General features: G+C 47.5%; 1 protein-coding gene and 1 long non-coding RNA gene across 12 annotated transcripts in view; one reads left to right on the forward strand and one right to left on the reverse strand.

The window, feature by feature from the left end:
* FMNL1 (formin like 1) overlaps positions 1-20570 on the forward strand; it is a 107218-nt gene that overhangs the window by 74806 nt on the left and 11842 nt on the right. For 10 of the 11 annotated variants that reach the window (XM_053263157.1, XM_053263159.1, XM_053263158.1 and 7 more), the window contains 13 exons: positions 3191-3265; positions 4587-4697; positions 8578-8727; positions 9024-9149; positions 10303-10543; positions 11099-11422; positions 12832-12956; positions 13065-13267; positions 15051-15285; positions 15912-15980; positions 17778-17858; positions 19456-19585; positions 19823-19986. In XM_053263157.1, coding sequence (XP_053119132.1) covers positions 3191-3265; positions 4587-4697; positions 8578-8727; positions 9024-9149; positions 10303-10543; positions 11099-11422; positions 12832-12956; positions 13065-13267; positions 15051-15285; positions 15912-15980; positions 17778-17858; positions 19456-19585; positions 19823-19986 — 2034 coding nt within the window. The remainder of the gene's footprint in view (positions 1-3190; positions 3266-4586; positions 4698-8577; positions 8728-9023; positions 9150-10302; positions 10544-11098; positions 11423-12831; positions 12957-13064; positions 13268-15050; positions 15286-15911; positions 15981-17777; positions 17859-19455; positions 19586-19822; positions 19987-20570) is intronic. The other variant, XM_053263162.1, reaches the window with a different exon arrangement.
* Positions 778-19904, reverse strand: LOC128330375 (uncharacterized). Its single transcript, XR_008310059.1, has 3 exons — positions 19772-19904; positions 8207-8339; positions 778-1074 (listed from the first exon to the last, which is right to left on the reverse strand). It is a non-coding gene; the product is annotated as an uncharacterized LOC128330375 (long non-coding RNA).

Consider the following 20570-nt stretch of genomic DNA (forward strand, 5'->3'; position numbering starts at 1 on the left):
TCTTAATTTTGCACACCACTCTGCAGACATTATTTAATGTTTGCTCTCCCAGTGAGGTAGGTCTCTCTCTGTTTCATGTTTTACAAGTGGAGATTTGAGGCTGCAAAAGTGATGTGGCCAAGGCTGAGTGATTAATCTGTGGCAGAGCTCGGGTCTCCTAGATCCCAGACCATCTGTCTCTCCACTGGTCAGCACTCATCACAGACACACATACAAAATTGCACACAGTTGCATGTGCCCCAAACTCTCATGCTCAAAGGAAAATCTTCACTGCCCTTCCTTGAAGAGTGCATGAGCAAAATGGTAGTTGGGTGCTAAAGTTTGTGATTTGGCAGAAACTGAATATCTTGGTTTTTTACATATCTGAAGCTTCTGTCTCAGCATCATTGTATGAAGAATTTTGGGCTGTTTCCAGCCACACTGCCTGTTCTGATGATCTTTGGCCTGTCACTGCATCTCTCTGTTTCCGCATCAAACTAGGAATTCTGCCCATCTGTGATTACAACTTTACTATTGATCACATGATCGCCTTTTCCTTCAAAATGGAAGGAAAGACTTTGCCCAGGGGCTGTGGTTTATTCGCTTTCAGCAAATTCTGATAAGCCCCTTCAGTACATCATTTATTTAAAAGATGTATATCCCACCATTCTTCAAAAAAGAATCATGTCAGCTTACAGCAAAACGACAGAGATTGAAATGACATGCATTAAATGCACCCAAAAGACAGCACAGACCAACGCTGAGCAGAAATCGACTTTATTGAGTTCATAAGTTTTATCAGTTTTGTGTGGATGTTACCGTTTGCTTGCAAACTGCATGCTTTTGGGCTGTCAGTCTGCCAAGTATCCTGCTTGTGCTAAGAGCAAACTCCTACAAAGGTGTAACTTTATCCTGGGTGAAATGTTCATCTCCATGGAGGGCTCCAAGTCACAGGTGGGAACCGGGCAAAACAGAGGCAGCCGTCTCCTGGGTAAACTCTCCTTTTCTCTTTCCCCATCCTGCAAATCCATTGCCCTCCTCTAGATCAGATATCTACAGTGTTGCAGGCTGAACCTCTGACTAGAGGGGTTGTAACTGGAGGAGGAATAACAGTGTCTCACACCAAGAAGGAGTAATATCACACAGATTGGCATGCTGGTAGTTTGCATATACCCTTCTGTGCCCCTTTCAGAAATGTGTGTTTTCAAAAAATAAACTAATTATCACCTGCATATACACACAACTTGCACACCCACTCTGAACTTCCTGGGCTATAATTGTACAGAAGTACATGCAACGGCATTTGCTGATCTCCGTTCCTTAGATGTCCCCTCCTTTCATCATCATCATCACCATCATTTCTTATTTATTAAAACTTGTAAGGTCAAAGATCAGCCCAAAATACATACAAATGAACAGATATTACCAAGGTAAACTAACAGATATTTCTTTCTCTACGTTTCTCCTCAGCCCTTTCAAAACATTGATTACAAGCTCCTCTTTCTTTTCCTTGCTCTTCAAAGTTCCATGTACAATGATGCCACTACATTTATAATAATCATAGAGCCTCCACTCTCAATTTTTTTAAATTAAGGAATACGTTCTGCCCATCTGCATACAGCATCCCAAGAGCACACCCAAATCCCACCCCAGATGCTGAAGCGCTCAGAAAGCCTCACACTGCTGTGCTGTCCACCCTTAGGGTATTGGTCTGAAGAGGCAAATGCTGTGTGATGGAGTTTTTTTCCTGTGATTGGAAGGCTGGGGCTCTCTATGCTTGGAATCACAGAAACGAGCTCCATCCTGCTTATGGCATTTGCCTCTCAAACAAATGCCGTAAGTGCGGACAGTATAGTAGCATGAGGCTTTTTGAGTGCATCAGTGCTGAGGCGGGACCTCCAGGAGTACTCTTGGGACATTATACACGGGGTACAGTGCCCCTTTTGATATAATGTCTGAAGCAGTGTTCCCTCTAACAGGGATTCCCAGATGTTGTTGACTACAACTCCCAGAATCCCCAAGCAAAAGCCATTACAGCTGGGGATTCTGGGAGTTGTAGTCAACAACATCTGGGAATCCCTGTTAGAGGGAACATTGGTCTGAAGCGGAGGTTAGCTATGACAGTCTGGATCCTACCCAATAAAATCAGCCTGTGCTAGAAAGACAGCCACTTAGCTGCCTCCTCGGATATGACCAATCAAGTGGGGTTGGCCTTAAACAGTGTGCAAGACCAGTCTTTGGGATGGGCAAAACCTGCAGTTCCGGGGTGCCTACCTGAAAGGGGCACCATGCTGAGCTTGGTGGCTGTCTGTTAGATGTACTGTCTTGCAGAGAACTAGGAGGGGAAAAGAGGCAGCACTGATAAACTAACCATGGATATGCGTACCGAAAGCTCTCCTTACCCACAGCACTATTTATCCTAGGGCCGGTGTTGACAGCATGGCTGGTTAAATTGTCATGGCTTACACACACACACACACACCCCAAGTGAAATGTGGGGAAGACAGCTATGCGAAGGGGAGAAAGAGATCTCTTGCCATTCTCAGCATCCTCTCTCATAAAACTGCAGTTCCCTTGATGAAGTCATGGCTGTTTTTCAAAAGAGTGGGCAGTATCCAGTCATGATTAAGCACCATTGAAATCAATGAGACAAGTTAGTCATGATTTCCATTAATTTCAATGGCACTTAGTTATGACTAACTTCTGGGTGGTTTCCCAGTGTTGGGACTGGAAATCTGGAGAAGGTGAAGAAGGCAGAGAAGATAACCACGGCAGACAGGTGAACTGACAGCTGGCCAACTATTATGTTGAGAGGCAGAGAAGCAAATGACAGTCTGATGACAGAGTTTTATCTGCAAGTGGAATTCTACAGACGAGGAAGGAACCAGGTTAGAGTTGGAGGCTTTATAGAGTTTGGTGGAATCTGATTGGCCCATCGTGTCATCTGACCTGACCTAAGTTGAGCTAGTAGCTGCATTACAGGGCCCTACTCTCCAAGGGTGTGCTGCAGTCCTGTTAGCTGAACACAGCAGAGAGGAGTCCTACAGCTCCCTCTTCTGGTGAGCTGTCACAATAGTACAAAAAGAAAGATACCCGAGTCTGACTGCCTGGTCTGAAATCTCTGCATCATACAGATGGTTTAATCTCTGTAGTGTCATTGTACATTTTTAGTGCCAAACCCAATTGATTGCTGTTCTTTCTTCCACTATAGGTCTGCGGTGAGAAGAACCGCTTTGAGAAGCTGATGGAATATTTCCGAAATGAAGAAAGCAACATAGATTTCATGGTAATGCAAAGGGTGGATGTGGAGCGGAGAGGGAGTAGTTTGCTTCTTGCTCTCCATGTCTCCCCAACACATTCTGATGTAGGCACACATGCAGACAGGCCTTGCTTCCACTGAAGTTGATTTTTTTTCTCCTGGCTCTATTTCTGTGGGCCAGTTGCTGAACAAATTGTATCTCCTTGCTGAGAAGAACTTCTTGAATTCCTGCCTGTCTATCAGGCAGCTGTTATAAGCACAGGAGATCTGCCAAGGGGGGAAATGGTACTAAATGTAGATTGAGGCAACAAGGTTCCTTCCACCTACAGAGGAACAGTCATGTTTGCAATCACTGATTAGTGGGAATCCTGTGGGAACTGGTTGTCTTGAAAAAGCACCAACTCTAGATTTGGAAGCTAGAACTTGTCCCTCCTCCCCACTTTTCCTGTTTTTCATTTTTTGAGAATCAAACTATATGCAACTTTTAACTGTGTGGCTGGAACCCAAAATAGCAGCCATGTTCTAGATTACCCTTTCACCTCTAATCAGTGGTGCGCTTATCCCTGGATTTCGAGGCCCCCAAATCTTCTTTAGACTGTCCCAGGTGGTGTGGTCGCTGCTGGCCTGCACTGTGCTGGGTGGCCGAGTGAGATTATGACCTGTGCCGGGTGCTTTAGAGACAGAGGTGGTAGTGGAGAAAGAAAAACGTGGGATGGGAATATGTTGAGTTGCATGTTGAAATGTTTCTGCAGCTGCGTATTTGCATAAATATACCCCACATGTTAAAAATACAGTGTTTGTCGTGGGGCGTGTGTAGGGGGACGATGCTTAACTTGCAGTGGGAGGGGAGCCCCAGTGGGGATGGGGCCACAAGTCTTTAGGTCCAGGCTCCAAAATTACCTAAGTGCCTCTCTGTCTGTAATATCTACTAGAAAAACTATTTCTTGATGTCACCTAGTTCTGCATCTCCCTGTCCCCACTCTGTATAACTGGCTGCCACTGGTGGGGGTGGAGGCAGAGAATGATAGAACCCTTCTGACATCAGGACATGGATGAGTTCTATAAGATGTTATGGAGGGGGAGACATCTGGCTTCTGGTTGTGGCAGTACCCCAAACAGCGCTTCATTTCGCACTACATCTGTTTTGACCCCGAGACCAACACAATAGCAACCACCTTTTAAGGCTGACATTTTTAATGTATGACTCAAGCTGGAAGCCAAGACATAGGATTCATGATAGGAGTTGTTGTCCGACTACACCAGGGCACCCAAGGTTGAGAACTTATGCCATACTTTGCTGCCTTTTCTTCTCTCTTTCTTACGTCTTCCTCTCCACTCCTCAATCTAGGTTGCCTGTATGCAGTTCATCAATATTGTGGTCCATTCCGTGGAGGACATGAACTTCCGTGTCTTCTTGCAATATGAGTTCACGCACCTGGGACTGGATGAGTATCTAGAGGTGAGAAGGATATCCTTGGCTTGGGATGTGTGTGAGTTTTTGTGCGTGAGAGGTGGGCTTATCTGTGTTCAGTTGAGCGTGGTTATTTAACGGCTCTTCATTTCTATAGCTCTTTTCATCTATATGAATATTCTATCAGATTCTGACACATACAGCATGTCTGTGATATGTGTGTGTTGTGTATGTGTCTCACAGGCATAAACAACATGGGAACTTTTGCTACATGCCTTTAAATTGGTTTTATGGTGATACTGTTTCATAGGAATTTCAGTGAGAATTTTAAGCCACCTTGAGCACTGTTGATTTAATCAAGATAGAAACTAATTCAGTAGGAGGTGGTAACAGTGGGAAGATTTAGCCTCTCAAAGAACTACCAAACAGTTTTGTGTGCTGGGGAATTGTTTCCAGTGCACAGTTGTTCTGTGCATCAGACTTCAAGCTCTGTGAGAGTCCTCCTCATCCTCATCCTCTTCTTCCTCCTCCTCGTGGCTTTGTAGAGCAGATTGGGTGTGCCTGTTACCACTGCCTACAGCAGAACTTTGGTGTATGTCCGCAAAAATTTAAAAGCCCAATTGACAGTGTATATGCTGCAGGCCTTAAGATCCACCCACCCCGAGATTCAAATCTCGGCTCAACTATAAAGCTTGCTACATGACTTCAGCCTGTTACTATCTCTCAGCCTAACCTACCTCATAGGACTGTTGTGAAGGTGAAACAGAATAGCCTGCTGAAGCTGTTGAGAAAATAAGGGGTATATATGTGGTCAAAAAGAACTACAAAAATGCCAGTTGAGAATAGTGATCTATGCATCTGTTCCATTGCTGAGAAATATATTTTGGACAACCAGTTCTGTCGGATTTTTTGCCCCTGAAGTTGCACTGCAGCAGCCAGACAAGCCAAGTGGAGAGCCATGAGTGTCTCCAGATATGTGTCCTAAGGTGCATTGTTCTAGATTGCCCCATTTGGGGCATTTAATACCCATAGCATTTAAATTACCTGCCATTCAACTAGCCAAGGAATGTGAAAACCTTTAACTTAAAAGAATACATCACTAAGGAGATCCGAGTTCACATAGGCATTATATTGACAAACTTAGAGAAATATACCAGCATCCCAATATTCTCTTTAATAGAAACAGGCTGTCAGGAGAGCTTTATCTGCATTCTCCTTAATGTGATTCCAACTCCAAAATATAATTAACCCCTTTTATATAAATTCCTTTACCATAAAATATAAATTCCTTTACTAATCTTTATGCACAAGGAACTGAGAAGAACTAGATAACTACTAGCTTAACCCACACAGCGCATCTGTGCACTAGTACTTGATTGCTCCCCTCACCCCCTGCCACAGCCCCACTCACCTCAGAGATCTCTCCATCCTCACCTGAGCCACACTCCTGCTCCTCCTCCTCCATTCCTTTGCTTCCATCCCCCTCACCCCTCTTGGTCACTCCTCCATCCCTTTACATCCCCCTCACCCCTCTTGGTTGCGGCTGCAGCGTTGCTGGTGCCTATTGGCCAAACTGCAGCCCCCTACCCGCAGAGACCTCCCCACTCTCACCTGAGCCCCGCTCCTCTCCCTCCCCACAGGAGCAGCAGCAGCAGCTAGTGGTGTGCACGGACCGGTCCGGAGGCCATTTTGGAGGCCTCCGAACCGGTCCGGATCCAGACCGGTCCGGCAGGAGGGGTGGCTACCTTTAAGGGCGGGGGGGTAGAACTTACCCCTCCCGCCGCTCTTCCCCCTCCGGCGCTGCTTTTAATATCCAAATTTTCGGGGCGGCAGAGTGCTTTCCTGCCGCCCCGGCCCCCGTCGTTGCCCGGAAGTAGCTAACAATCCAACACGCATGCATGCGTCCCTGGTGCAGCCGTTCGTGCGCACACCGCATACGTCACACACAGCGTGCGTGTGACGTATGCGGTGTGCGCGGGGATGGCGGCGCCAGGCGCGCACACGACGCGCACATGCGTGTTGGATTGTTAGCTACTTCCGGGCAACGATGGGGGCCGGGGCGGGAGGGAAGCACTCTGCCGCCCCGAAAACTTGGATATTAAAAGCAGCGCCGGAGGGGGAAAAGCGGCGGGAGGGGTAAGTTCTACCCCCCCGCCCTTAAAGATAGCCACCCCCCCTTGCCGGTCCGGACGGATCCGGACCGATGCACACCACTAGCAGCAGCAGTGGTTGACCAGGCCCTTCCTCACTGTGACCACTGCCATGGCTGCTCATTTCCCTCAGGCTATTGACAGGCCCAGGCCGTCCCTTTCCTGCCTGCCTCCCTTTGCCAATGATCTCAGTAGCCCCAAACAGCAGCAGTGATTTACTGACCCTTCCTTGCTGCCAATAGGCGCTGCCATGGCCGCTCATTCCCCTCAGGCCACTGACAGGGTCCGTCCCTCACCCTTCCTTCTTTCTCTCTTCCCCTCCCTTCTTTTTCTCTCTCCTCCACTTGCTCTTCCCCTCTGTCTTTCTTCCCCTCCCTTCTTTCTCTCTCTCTCTCTCTCCCTCTCTCTCTCTCTCCCTTCCTGAGTTAACAGATCTTGTTTCCTCATCTAATTCACACAACGGCAGCCTCCTTCTCCTGAAGGGGCTCTTTTCTCCCTCATGACCCCTCTCTTCACAGACCCCTGCTCACTATCCATATGTGTGTGTGTGTGTGTGTGTGTGTGTGTGTGTGTGATATTTTTGGCCCGTTAAATAACGGGCGCTAGTAAGTGCTCCGGGCTCCCCTCCGCCATTCCCCCTCCCGCCACCGGCAGCCTCCATGCCGTGGCCAGTCTCCCCATCCGGGCAAGGGCCCCAAAGTCTCCCCCCTGCCCGGCTTCGGCAGCGCCGCCAGGCCTTTGGCGTCGGCCAGCTTCCCCCACCAGCTCTTCCCCCCGCCCGGCTTCGGCGGCGCCGCTTCGGCCACATCCTCTGGCTGAGGCGGCAGTTCTGCTGCCGCCTTGGCCAGTTTCCCCCGCTGCCTCTTCCCCGGCTTCGCGGCGGCCACTTCTGGCCTTTCTGCGGCCGGGGAATCATCCGCCAAACATGGCCGCCTGGTGCTAGCGGTCGTGTCTCCCTCGGTGACTTCTGGGCATGCTCTCCGCACATGCCCAGAACAGCCGAGGGAGACACGGACACACGCCAGGAATTTGACACGGACAGACATCAAGCCTTTTATTATAGATTCCTCTACTCTACAATCAAGAAAATCCTCCAGCCAGTAACAATTGCATTCCAACTGTTGCATTCCATCACAGTTGCATTCCATCACAGGCTCCTCCTCCCTATCTGCATATGGAATCTCCACTGCCCAATCACCATGGTGCTTCTGCTCTCACAGGTTACTCCTCCCTATCTGCATATGGAATCTCCACTGCCCAATCACCGCGGTGCTTCTGTTTGCAAACTCTTGCAAGAGCTGCCACCCACGGGATTAGCCACAGGTTCACATTAGAGAATTTTTAATATATATATCTATATCTTGAATCATTGAATACAATAATGGGAATTTAAAGTTGAAAAGGTACCTTGGAGGGCTTCTAGTTGAGCCCCCTGCTCAGTGCAGGAGACTGCTACAGCATCTTTAGTAGATGGCTGTCCTGCCTCTGTTTCAACATCTCCAGAGAAGGAAAGCCCCATTAAACAAGTCAGATGGTTCCACTGTATAGAAGACAAAATATATAAATGCTGTATATGAAACTATCTTGGAAAACATTTAGTTTCAGGTTATGGGTCATCATTTTCTAGGCCAGAGCTGAATCAAATGAAAGAAGGCCGAAAGGAATGTTTTTCTTAATATCCATAACAGCACAACTTCTAAAGCCAAAAGGGACATGCCAGCAGCAGCCACCTCAGCCCTGCTTTTAACGCCAAAATCTTTCCCCTTTTGATTCATCAGAAGCTGCGATATACGGAGAGTGACAAGCTGCAGGTGCAGATCCAAGCCTACCTGGATAACATCTTTGATGTGAGCGCCCTGCTGGAGGACACCGAAACCAAAAACGCTGTCTTGGAGCATGTGGAGGACTTACAGGAGGAAGTTGGACAGGTATGGAGACCATTCACATATACCTTGGGATCTTTGGGAATAATGCACCTAAGATGAATGGGATGTTGTGCCTTGTGATAGCAGCTTGGCTGATAGAGAAGATCTTCCCCTAAAGGACTCCAAGTCATCTGTTTTCCATCCCTGCAAAATGCATGCACAAATCCTTCCCTGCCCCAATAATTGCTTGATCATGTTGCTCACCATGTTGTTGTCCTGTCTCTTATTGCTCCTCTTCTTTCCCCATTTTTTTCATCTCCAGCCCTCCTGAAATTTACTCTTAATGCTTCTCTTCACAGCTCGTGGAAAAACTCCAGGTTGCAGAGAATGAATCCATGGCCAAAATTGCAGAGCTGGAGAAACAGCTGTGCCAGTCGCGCCGTGAGCTGGAAGCCCTGAGGGCGAGGACGGCAGAGGATGAGCAGGTCGGGCGGCAGAGGATGATGGGTTGGGGGAGTTGGGAGGGCCAGCAAGCAGGAGTCCACCTGGCCCAGCATCCTGTTTTCCAAAGTGGCCAGCCTGATGCCTTCAGGAAGCCCACAAGCAGGGATTCTACATCTAAGGAATGGGCAGAGATCATGTAAAGTGAAATGACTGTCTCAGGCAGTAGGTGTTGGGTGCTCATAAGGGTAGCAAAGTGAAAGACATACAGAGGGGGCACAGCCTTCTGAGGAGTTCTCTTCCTGCACACGTCCCGCTGAAATGAGCAGGATCTGTACAAGTGTGATGTGTAAACTATTAAGGGAGTCGGTCTTCCGAATTTCCAACTCCCCAGAATTGGCATTAGTTTTTAAGCTAGTGGTGAACTGGGCTTCCAACAGAAACCACCTATCATCTGATGAGGGAGGTGAGTGTGCGTGTCCTGCTCCCCTCTTGATGTGCTGTCCCACTTCTCTTAATTATGCATGGTGACATTTCATTCAAAAGACCCCCCCCCTCTTGTGCAGTTTAAATACTACTTCAGTGGGGCCGGGTGCTTTGGATGAGCAGTCTCCGCCCCCCCAATTGGAGAAGTAGAATGGCACCCTGGGAGGAGGAGCAGGAGATGTACACTCCTGTCCCTTATTGCCTGCTAGGCAGGACCAGTTGGATATATTGTCTGAACCAGCCCATTGAAAATTGAGATTTGTAGTTTGAACCTCACAGTGGTAATGCATGCAGTCACTTGGAACCCAGGGTCTGTCCAAGTCCAGTAGCCTTTTCATTTCATTTATTCATTTATATCCAGCTCTTCCTTTGAGGAGCCCAGAGCAGTGTACATGGTTATGTTTCTCCTCCAACAACCCTGTGAGATAGGTTAGGCTGAGAGATCAGAGTCACCCAGGGAGGTGCAGGCTTGGATCTATTATTTATTATTATTATTTTTTTACATCTACGCCTGCAGCTTGTCACCCTCAGTATACCTCAGCTTCTGATGAATCAAAAGGAGAAATATTTTGAAGTTAAAAGCTGGGCTGAGGTGATTGTTGCTGGCACGTCCCTTTTGGCTTGGGATTTGAACTTGGGTCTCCCCAGTCCTAGTTCAACACTCTAAGCATGACACCATTTTCTGAACTCTCTCCCCCTTGGAACAAACAGGAGCCAGCTGCCAAGTCCAACACTCCAAAGAGTCCTTCATTCCTACCTATGCAGCCTTCTCAAGGAAAAGGAGAACCCCCACGGCCCTATGCCTTGGAGCGCAAGCTGGAGGAGCTAGAGGACAAGGGGCTAATCCGGATCTTGCGTGGATCAGATGGAGATGCCATTATTGGCATTGAGGTCATTCCCATCACCGTGGAAACTACAGTTACCATTGAAACATCCTCTTCAACCAGCACAGGTATTGCCCCCACAGAATAAGCAAAGTGGATCATGTCTCCATCTTGTGGCAGAAACAGGCAATCTGAGCAATCACTTGGTATATCTTTTGCTAGGCTCCTCTGGGTCAAGCAGCAAGTGGGGAATCACATTTTGGAATCCTACCCTATTTGAAAACAACCCCCTGTATAATAAAAATGAGGATATTGGGGGGAAAGACAGTGCTAGGACCATTTCCCTTCAAATAATTTATATACAAGGATTAAAAAAAAAAATACAAGGAGACATTCAAATATGTAGTCATCTACCAGCAGAATCCAGTGATACAGCTCAGCAATAGCTGTACCATATGAACACCTTGACGGTTTGTCTCTGTCTCAGATGAAATGCATTTCAGAGAAATCTCTACCCAGCAAGCAGAAACTGCTTCTATGTGCAAAACAGAGTCACTTATTTTAACATTCGAAGTTGTTTCCATACTTCTCCTTCCTTGCCGGGGAGGGCAGACAGGAGGGGTTTTTATTCCCGAATGGACATGATGGGGAGGTGCTCATCATATCTGCTTCTTTCTTTCTAGATTTTCCTTCACCGTCCACATCACCTGTTCCTTCTGCCGCTCCAGAAATTCCACCGCCACCCCCGCTGCCCTTTACCAAAGACACCAGCTCCATGGTTCTCCCAGCCTCTCAAGAGGTAGTCCCGCCTCCTCCACCTCCAGCACCACCTCTCCCTCTAAGTAGTGACCCTCCACCTGCTCCACCACTTCCTGCGGCAGGAACCACAGCACCACCGCCGCCACCACCACCACCCCTCCTCTCAGTTGATGGCCCAGTTCCTCCGCCACCTCCACCTCCACCTATGGCCAATTCAGCACATCCGCCAGAGATCACTGTTACCCCAGGTGAGTGGGATGCATAGCCCTAATAACTTAACGTACATTTTCTGTTTCCTGAGCTCAGGTATTTGGTTTTGGGGCATGGACGGGAGTGGCAGGGAGGAGCAAGGTTTAGAAAGCCATTGTGGCTAAATCTGAGGGCAGCCCTGGGGGCAGTAACTTGGGAAGAGGAGGAGTGCAGTACAGTACCGCCCTTTGACCTCTACATTCCCTGCTCAGCCCCTTTTGGACTTCCTACATTTCCTCAAAACCTTCACATTGGTTTAGCCAAACTCTCCACAACTACAAAAGCAAGAAACCTTTGGAAGAATATAAAAGCTGAGGTTCCCAGTTCTGCCCTCAGTAAATTCAGGCTTGAGACTGGAAAATTCTTAGGTATATTTTTGGCTTGCACAGAGCATGTACCTGTAAGAGGGGAACATAGGAAGCTGCCATAGACTGAGTCGGACCATTGGTCCATCTAGCTCAGTACTGCCTACACAGACTGGCAGTGGCTTCTCCAAAGTTGCAGGCAAAAGTCTCTCTCTCAGCCCTATCTGGAGATGCCAGGGAGGGAACTTGGAACCTTCTGCATGCAAGCAGGCAGGTGCTCTTCCCAGAGCGGCGCCATCTTCTGAGAGGAATATCTTACAGTGCTCACATATGTAGTCTCCCATTCATATGCAACCAAGGTGGATCCTTCTTAGCAAAGAGACAATTCTTGCTTGCTACCACAAGACCAGTTTATCTATATATGGTTAGCTTATCTGTATACTTACTGCATTTCTACTCTGCTCTCTCGGGGATGCATACATCCTCTTTATTCTCACAACCTGGTGGGATAGGTCATATTGAAAGATAGTGCCTCTCCTAAGGCTATAAGCTTCATAGCTGAGCATAGATTTAAACCCAAGACCTCCTGGTTCAAGTCCAACATTGTATCCATTATATCACATCAGTTCCGCTATTCTACTGGGTCCAGAGGTTGAAGCATTACAAGGGTTTGAGTTAGTATCTGCAATTGCTGGGCAATTGTGGGATGTTCTGCCCAGCCACCTCCAGATTCCTTATACCTGTAGGTCTCTCCTTCCTTCTGTCAGAAAGGCCCTAGTTGAAGATAATAGCAATAGCAATAGCAATAGCACTTACATTTATATACCGCTCTATAGCCGGAGCTCTCTAAGCGGTTTACAATGATTTAGCATATTGCCCCCAACATTCTGGGTACTCATTTTACCGACCTCGGAAGGATGGAAGGCTGAGTCAACCTTGAGCCCCTGGTCAGGATTGAACTTGTAACCTTCTGGTTACAGGGCGGCAGTTTTACCACTGCCCCACCAGGCGCTCTATAAGGCTGGCGAAGAGAGAGCTCCCCCCCCTTTTTTTCCCAAAAATTGTATGTACATGTTTTTACAACCTGTCTTTTCCCTTGGAAGCTATCAAGATAAAAAAGCCAATACAGACCAAATTCCGTATGCCAATCTTCAACTGGGTGGCTCTGAAGCCTAACCAGATCAATGGGACTGTCTTCAATGAACTCAATGATGAGAAGGTCCTTCAGGTAGGAATTGTGGGGAATTCAGGCTGATTTCTGTCGTCCTCATTCCTCTTATCCTCTTCCCTGCCCGTAACATTCACTGTTGTCATTTCTGCCTTCCTCTTGGTGCAGGAGCTTGACATGAATGAATTTGAGGAACAGTTCAAAACCAAGGCTCAAGGGCCCAGCCTGGAGATAACGGCCATAAAGGCAAAGGCCTCTCAGAAGGCCCCCAGTAAGGTGACAATTATTGAGAGCAACCGGGCTAAGAACCTGGCCATCACCCTCCGCAAGGGGGGGCTCGCCATTGACAACATATGCAAGGCCATCCAGACGTGAGTAGAGCGCACCCAAGGAATTATTTCCCCACCAGTTTAGTTTTCTATCAGTGTGGATGGAGGAGGTCAGTCTACAGAAAGAATGGAGGCCATGCCAAGTCAGTAAGCAAGAATCCATGTGGTTACTGGTTTAGAGGCAAACTAACCAGGGGTTGTGTGTACAAGACTTGAGGAGGCAATTCTGCAGCGAAGAGGAAGAAGATTGGGGAAGGATAGGCAGAGAAGTCATTCCATGATGCAGCTGTCCAACACTGGTGTCGACCTGACCCAGAAGGGTTTATATGTGGCTCCCAGCCAATCAGATAGCCAAGCTGGGAACCAGTAAAGGACAATAGAGAAAGGTGGGATGATTCAGAGCTCACCAGCCTTCCCAACTGGCCAAGATTTTGAAATTCAAAGGAAACCAGATTCTGGTCTTACAGAAGTCAATACCCACCACCCAGCTAGTCAGTCCACTTTCATTCATTCATTCATTCATTCATTCAATTTCTATACCACGCTTCCAAAAATGGCTCAGGGCAGTTTACACAGAGAAATAATAAATAAATAAGATGGATCTTTGTCCCCAAAGGGCTCACAATCTAAAAAGAAACATAAGATAGACACCATCAACAGTCACTGGAGGTACTGTGCTGGGGGTGGATAGGGCCAGTTACTCTCCCTCTACTAAATAAAAGAGAATCACCACGTTAAAAGGTGCCTCTTTGCCAAGTTACCAAGGGTTTTGACTTGGGTGCTTTGGTTTGTTTAAACCAGGGCTGCTCAGCTTCGACCTTCCTGTAGATGTTGGCCTACAGTTCCCATAACCCTTGGCCACTGTGTCTGGGGGTTATGGGACTTGTAGTCCAAAAACAGCTGGCGGGGGGGGAAGATAAGCAGGCCTGGTTTAAGCTGAATGCTGCATTCTATCATAGATCAACCAGTTTCCCACTGGTTACACAGAAACAGCTTTCTCCTAATATGAGGACTCTGAGCAGAATGGTGCTGCCTCATACTGAGACGGACCATTGATCCATCTAATGCTGTCTTGACTTGGCTCTCCAGTGTTTCCGGCAGGGATCTTTCCCAACTCTGCTGCTTGACATCCTTTTAAATGGAGGCCAGAGAGGATTGAATGTGGGATCTTTTGTTTGCAAAGCATGTGTTCCACCCCTGAGCAATGCTTCCTCCCCAAGAGTTATTGGCTGAGGATCAGGATTCAAATTTAGCCATAAATGGCTGCCATAACAAGGCAAGCATTGCCAGCTGCTCTGCTAGCTCAACTGTGGCTGTTTTTTGAAGTGGTTTTACATAAACTGAAATATAGAAAAGAATATCACTTGACATCTTATATCATCAATTTGCAACAAGTAGAATATATTATCAATTTGATGTACCGGACCTTCTCATTACATATGGTATTCAAGTTCTTGACTTAAATTTGAGATGCCAGATGGGTAGGGGTTTCAGCTTTGTGGCTGGCACTGTGCTGAAGAGGCTCATGGGAGTCTGGTGAATATTGTAAAACACTCTTTTAAGGAACTGAAGACTGCCCTTTGGCTTGTTGTTTGTGGCATGGAGAACAAGGATATTAATCCTGCTTCAGTGTAGAAACTCACAGATCTGACTGTGTAAATGATTGATAATGTGAATGGTTACACAGAATTTACCAAATATAGATGGTTCAATGGAAATTCGCATATATGCAAGCATATACACTCACACTGCCATGCTGTTAAGAAAGCGCGGTGGTCCTCTCCTGCCCTGCCTGTTAATCCTGGCTCGCTTTGCCTGCCTTCAGATATGACCTGTCATCTCTAAACCTTGACTTCCTGGAGTTGCTGATGCGCTTCATCCCCACGGAATATGAGCTGACTCTGATCCGCAAGTATGAGAAGGAGCAGCGGCCACTGGATGAGCTTTCAGATGAGGACTTGTTTATGATCAGGTTCAGCAAGATTCCCCGCCTGACAGAACGCATGAACATCATGACCTTCCTGGGCAACTTTAGAGACACCGTTCAGCTCCTCCTGCCGGTAAGGAATAGAGTTGGGTAACTGCAGATCCTTTCTTTCACTTTGGGGTGATGGAAAGGATCTCTGTCAGTGCCGTCTGAACAGGTATGCAAACTAGGCTTGTGTCATACTTTGACTGTTAAATGGTGTAATATTTTCAGTATGGAATAATTTAAGCATGTTTTCTAGATAGCAGATGAAACAATGTTCCCTCTAAGGCCTGCGCATGTGCACGCACACACAAGCGTTTTAATGCCCACTCAGTTAATGTTAGACCCCACTCAGGTTGAATCAGGAAGGCCCCACTCTGAATGCATGTGTGCACACACTGTCTTGATACTGCCCAGAACAAAACTCATTGTGCACACAGATGGGGGAAAATTAAGAGGGAACACTGAAGGACTGGTATTGGCTTGCTCAGAAGCTGACCAAGCATATAGGACTGGACAAAGTGCTGCTGTTGTAGCTCCTCATTGGCCTTGTGCCTGCAGCCTAACACAGTGAAGCACATTTAGCCACCTCTGCTCTAACCATTACAGCGACTCTCAATAAGTGCACTGGTTAGGGCGGACACTGAACTGGAGCAAGAGGTGTCGGACAAAGCAAGCAATTTGATTATGATGTCATGGCTTTTTCCCCATCTACAGCAACTGAACTCAGTCATCGCTGCTTCAATGTCACTCAAGTCTTCTACCAAACTGCGCCAGATTCTGGAGGTGAGGTTCCTTTAAAAGAGTGATAGAGTCTCCATACTACTTTAGGTTGAGGGGGACAGCTGCCCTTCTGGCAGCAGCAACCACCCACAAGTCACATCCAAAGCATTTGATCACTATAGCTCACATATTGGATAGCTGAGGCACTCTGTTTGCTGGATTGAAAGGGATGGCATGCTTCACTGTTACGGCGACAAATATGTCTATGCTGCTTTTTCAACAAAAGTTCCCAAAGTGGTTTACATAGAGAAATAAGAATAAATAAGGATGGATCCCTGTCCCCAAAGGGCTCACAGTCTAAAAAGAATCATAAGATAGACACCAGCAACAAGCACTGGAGGAGACGCTGTGCTGGGGCTGGAGAAAGGCTGGAAACCCCCCAGAAAAGGCTTACTTTTTAGAGCGTGTAATAGTAAGGAAAGCCTGCCTTCACAAGAGACCAACACACAGGCACATAGGAAGCTGCTTTATATGAGTCAGGCGGCAGCCATTAGTCCATCTAGTTTACATGAATTCTTACAGTGCATTGAATTTATTTCTCCCTGGCAGAATTACTGGCTGGAATAATGCCAGTCTGGTTCCTTGATATGGATTTGCCTTTTGTCTGAGGCAAGGAATAAGTAGCAATGCAATGTTGAAGGAGCAGGCAGCCAGCCTTAAGGTAGTCCCTTTGGGCCCTCCTGCCCCCTGATTCCCAGGTCACCTGTGGCATCTGCACTGAAGTTTGGCCACCCATGATGGAAAGGACAGCAGATGTCCAGATAGGCTTATCACATTATGGCTGGTCTTCCATTGTAAGGCAGTTGCTTAAGAGTAATAAAAATGAATTAGCTGGTCCAGGCGCAGATCATCTGGCCAGCGTGGTGTAGTGATTAGAGTGCTGGACTAGGACCGGGGAGACCCGAGTTCAAATCCCCATTCAGCCATGAGACTAGCTGGGTAACTCTGGGCCAGTCACTTCTCTCTCAGCCTAACCTACTTCACAGGGATAGTTGTGAGGAGAAACCTAAGTAGGTAGTACACCGCTCTGGGCTCCTTGGAGGAAGAGCGGGATATAATAATAATAATAATATTAATAATATTAATAATATTAATAATTTTTAAAAACCCTGTGCCGCTCACCCACCCACCCACTGCTTCCTTTTTCTTTTGCCCACCCGCTGTTTTCTGGCCAGCCAGCCAGCCTGCTTCTTCTCCTCCACTGCCCGCTTCTCCCCCCGCCCACTTCTCCACACACCCCCACCACTTTCTGGCTGGCTGGCCGGCCGGCCCACTTCTTCTCTGCCCCCCGGCTGGCGCTTTCTAGCCAGTTGGCCGGCCGCTGCCACAGCCACCATTTCTTCCTTCCCACCTGTCCTGTGGCTATGCGTCAGCTCTTGAACTCTCACGAGAGCTGCCACACATGGGATTAGCCACGGGTATGCCTTAGAGAACTAAATTTATAGATAATCTAGAACAACTGTAAATCCAGCTGTAATTTGTGAATTCATGTGGAGCAGAAAAACCTTGGAGGACAGGATTTTTAAAATGCTTGCTCGAGATGCACATGTGGACATATGCTCATGTCCACGGGGGGGGGGGGAGAGTGCCTGTCATAATCAGATGTCCTAAAAATGGTCTATTCTGTTCCCCCTCCCCCCTTTTGTTGGGCATCAATAGTAGAGGAGAGAAATTGCATCTCTCTCTGTTCTCGTCTTCTTCTGTGAGTTCTGCACTAGCAGGAAAATTGGGTTAATAACTCAAAGCAAGAGGTCCCAGCCACATACAATTCATGTTGACACCCTGCTTCTCTCTCTGTAGATTGTCCTGGCATTTGGGAATTATCTGAACAGCAGCAAACGAGGAGCAGCCTATGGTTTCCGGTTGCAGAGTCTTGATGCGGTAGGTGGGGGCTGGTGCTTAGCCTTGGGGAGGGCATGGAAGCCTTCATACCCGTTTATGACATGGCCAGACATTCAAGAAATGTGGGCTTAAAAGTTGGCAATGGCTGTTTTGGATCGTTATTTTGAGCAAGAGAAGCCAGAAAATTGCTAAGAGGCATTGGGATGCCATTCCGCAGCTATGGGCCAAGGTTAGTTTTGGGTTGGGTTAAAACCAGGAGAGAGATCTCACTGTCTGTCCTCCTGAGTGTTCTGGGGCAGATTGTGGTATCCATGTTTCTTTGCAGCATGATGTCTTTTTGTTTACTCTGTTAATGAACATGGGGACCTTCTCTGCTCATATGCTAATCAACAATGCTTTCAGGAAGATGTTTTAGGGTGACCTGATCTTGTTTAAAGTATCATCTTAAAACTGCCTTCTGTGGAAAAGTAATCTGGAAAGGTACTTTCCATAGCATGTTTTTAGTCTGGCTCCTAGAGTCTCTCCTATTACAGTGTTCAGCAAAATATTTCTTTGTGACTTGATTGTGTGTCAAATGTAATTCCGGTCCTTATGCACATAATGTTTTTCTTTTGGTTGTTGTGAAGACATAAATAAAAGCTATTTTTAAAAAGGGAGGGAAGCAGACTACACTTTTCCTCAGTAGGAAAGGTCTGGTATTGACTTGGGTTTCAGCTGTTGTGCTGCTTTTCCTGGACTACTATGACCTGAGTCATTATATAGCACAGAGGTTCTTCACCTGGGACCCATGGATTCCTTGGGAGCCTATGGCTAGGTCCAGGTGCTGCATTGAATTTAATTTGCTTTCTGGTGAGTCAGAGTAGAGTTGTGTTCTTGAAATGAAGTAGTTATATTCTTGAACATAACAATCCTGAATAGGGATGTGCATGAACCAGAGGTTCCATCGGTTTGAAGGTGGGAGGGGACAGCTTTAAGGATGGGAGAAAGTTGATCCCCCCGGCCGGGGGATCAATGGGGCAGCACAGAGGTATGCTGCCGCCCCACCAGACTGTTTTTACACAGAGTGCCAGAGGTGGAAGTGTGATGGTGGGGCACGCGGTGGTAAGTGCATCCCCCCCTGTCCTTAAAGCTATCCCCCCGCCATCGGCTCGAAGGGTGCTGGCTCCATGCACACCACGAATCCTGAGTACATTTCCCCCCTCTAATTTTTACTGGAGCCTTAGAAAAATATATAAATGAGGTGGGGGTTCATGGGTAATAAATACATGAGGCCCTGAGGTGCAAAATGGATAAGAACCCCTGATATAGAGCGTCTCACCCCACCCCTGGACTGCTGAGTGTCAATCAAAGGTTCCTAGGGCAAGCTCTTAACTCACATGGCTGCCTGCTGACCTTTTCAGGGCAGTGGGGAAGGCTCTCTTCCCTGGCTTCTAGTGATCAAGCTGTTAGGAACAATAAGTAGCTCAAGGCTACAGACATAGCCAATGTGTCATTGTTATGGTTTGCGTGCCAGACATTCGGCAACAGTGAACACTGAGCAACAGCAACTGGAAGGGGACACCCACAGGAGAAAAGGTAGGAGTTGTGGCAGATTAGGGCCTTGTTTTCCCAGGCTGACTGCCGTTTCTCTCCATAGCTCCTGGACATGAAGTCAACAGATCGGAAACAAACGCTACTTCATTACATAGTACGGGTGATCCAGGAGAAATACCCTGACCTCACAAACTTCTCCAGCGATCTGCACTTTTTGGACAAAGCGGGGACAGGTGCGGAACTGGTGGGGTTATGAGCAGGAGAGAGCAGGGAGCCACCTTTATAGCGAAGGACTGAGTTCACCTCTCTCCCCATGACCATGGGGATGGTGTGGGGGGAAAGCACAGGAAGTTGCACCCTCCCTATAAAACGTATTCTGAAGTTTCCCAAGGGGGAGAAGGTAACTGGAGCCACATCACCTCAGGTTTTCCTTCCTTGTCTCACCCTGCTCTCTCCCTGCATTCTGGCAGCGTCGCTCGACAGTGTGCTCCAAGATGTGCGGGGCCTGCAGCGGGGCATGGAGCTTACGCGCAAAGAGTTCATGCGCCAGGATGACAGCGCAGTGCTCAAGGATTTCCTCAAAGCCAACACGGAGGTGATGGAGAAACTCCAGGCAGACAGCAAAACTGCACAGGTGAGGGCAGGGGGCCTGGTCCAGAAGGGGTTGTCATGGCAACCTGGAACTGTAGAGGAGGATTTGGGCCTAAAATAGGGCACATCATTCTTCAGACGTGCCAGAAGTGCATTTTTCTGAGCAATCCATTTCTGAGTCCTCATAGAACTATTGGCTAGAGGTGTTGCATGCAAAGTGTGCTTATTCCTCTCTTATGCATGCATGCATGCACACACACACCCTGTGAGAACAATATTTTCTATTTATGAACAAATGAGTGATTAAAATTTCTTAGGGCCACAGTTTGACTGTCGCTGGCTTAAAGGAAGGCAGCACTGAATTAAACATATGGCACATCCCTTCTTGTCAAGTCTTCATTTAGATCTGGTGGCATAACCTTGGAAACTGCCCCACCCCCAAAGCCAAAGATCACCCAAGTCTCTTGGGAAGAAGCTCTACCCTCGCTACAAAAATACCCATAAGTACTTGTCATGATTCCATTAGAGGAATAATAAGTGGTGTTTACTGTTTAGAAGCCAGGGTTAACTTTTCCTTTATTGACTTTTAGACATGGGCCACTTACTTTCCTTCCCCTAGGCACCTAA

Source organism: Hemicordylus capensis, chromosome 6 (genome assembly GCF_027244095.1).
Source record: "Hemicordylus capensis ecotype Gifberg chromosome 6, rHemCap1.1.pri, whole genome shotgun sequence".
Lineage (NCBI taxonomy): Eukaryota > Metazoa > Chordata > Lepidosauria > Squamata > Cordylidae > Hemicordylus > Hemicordylus capensis.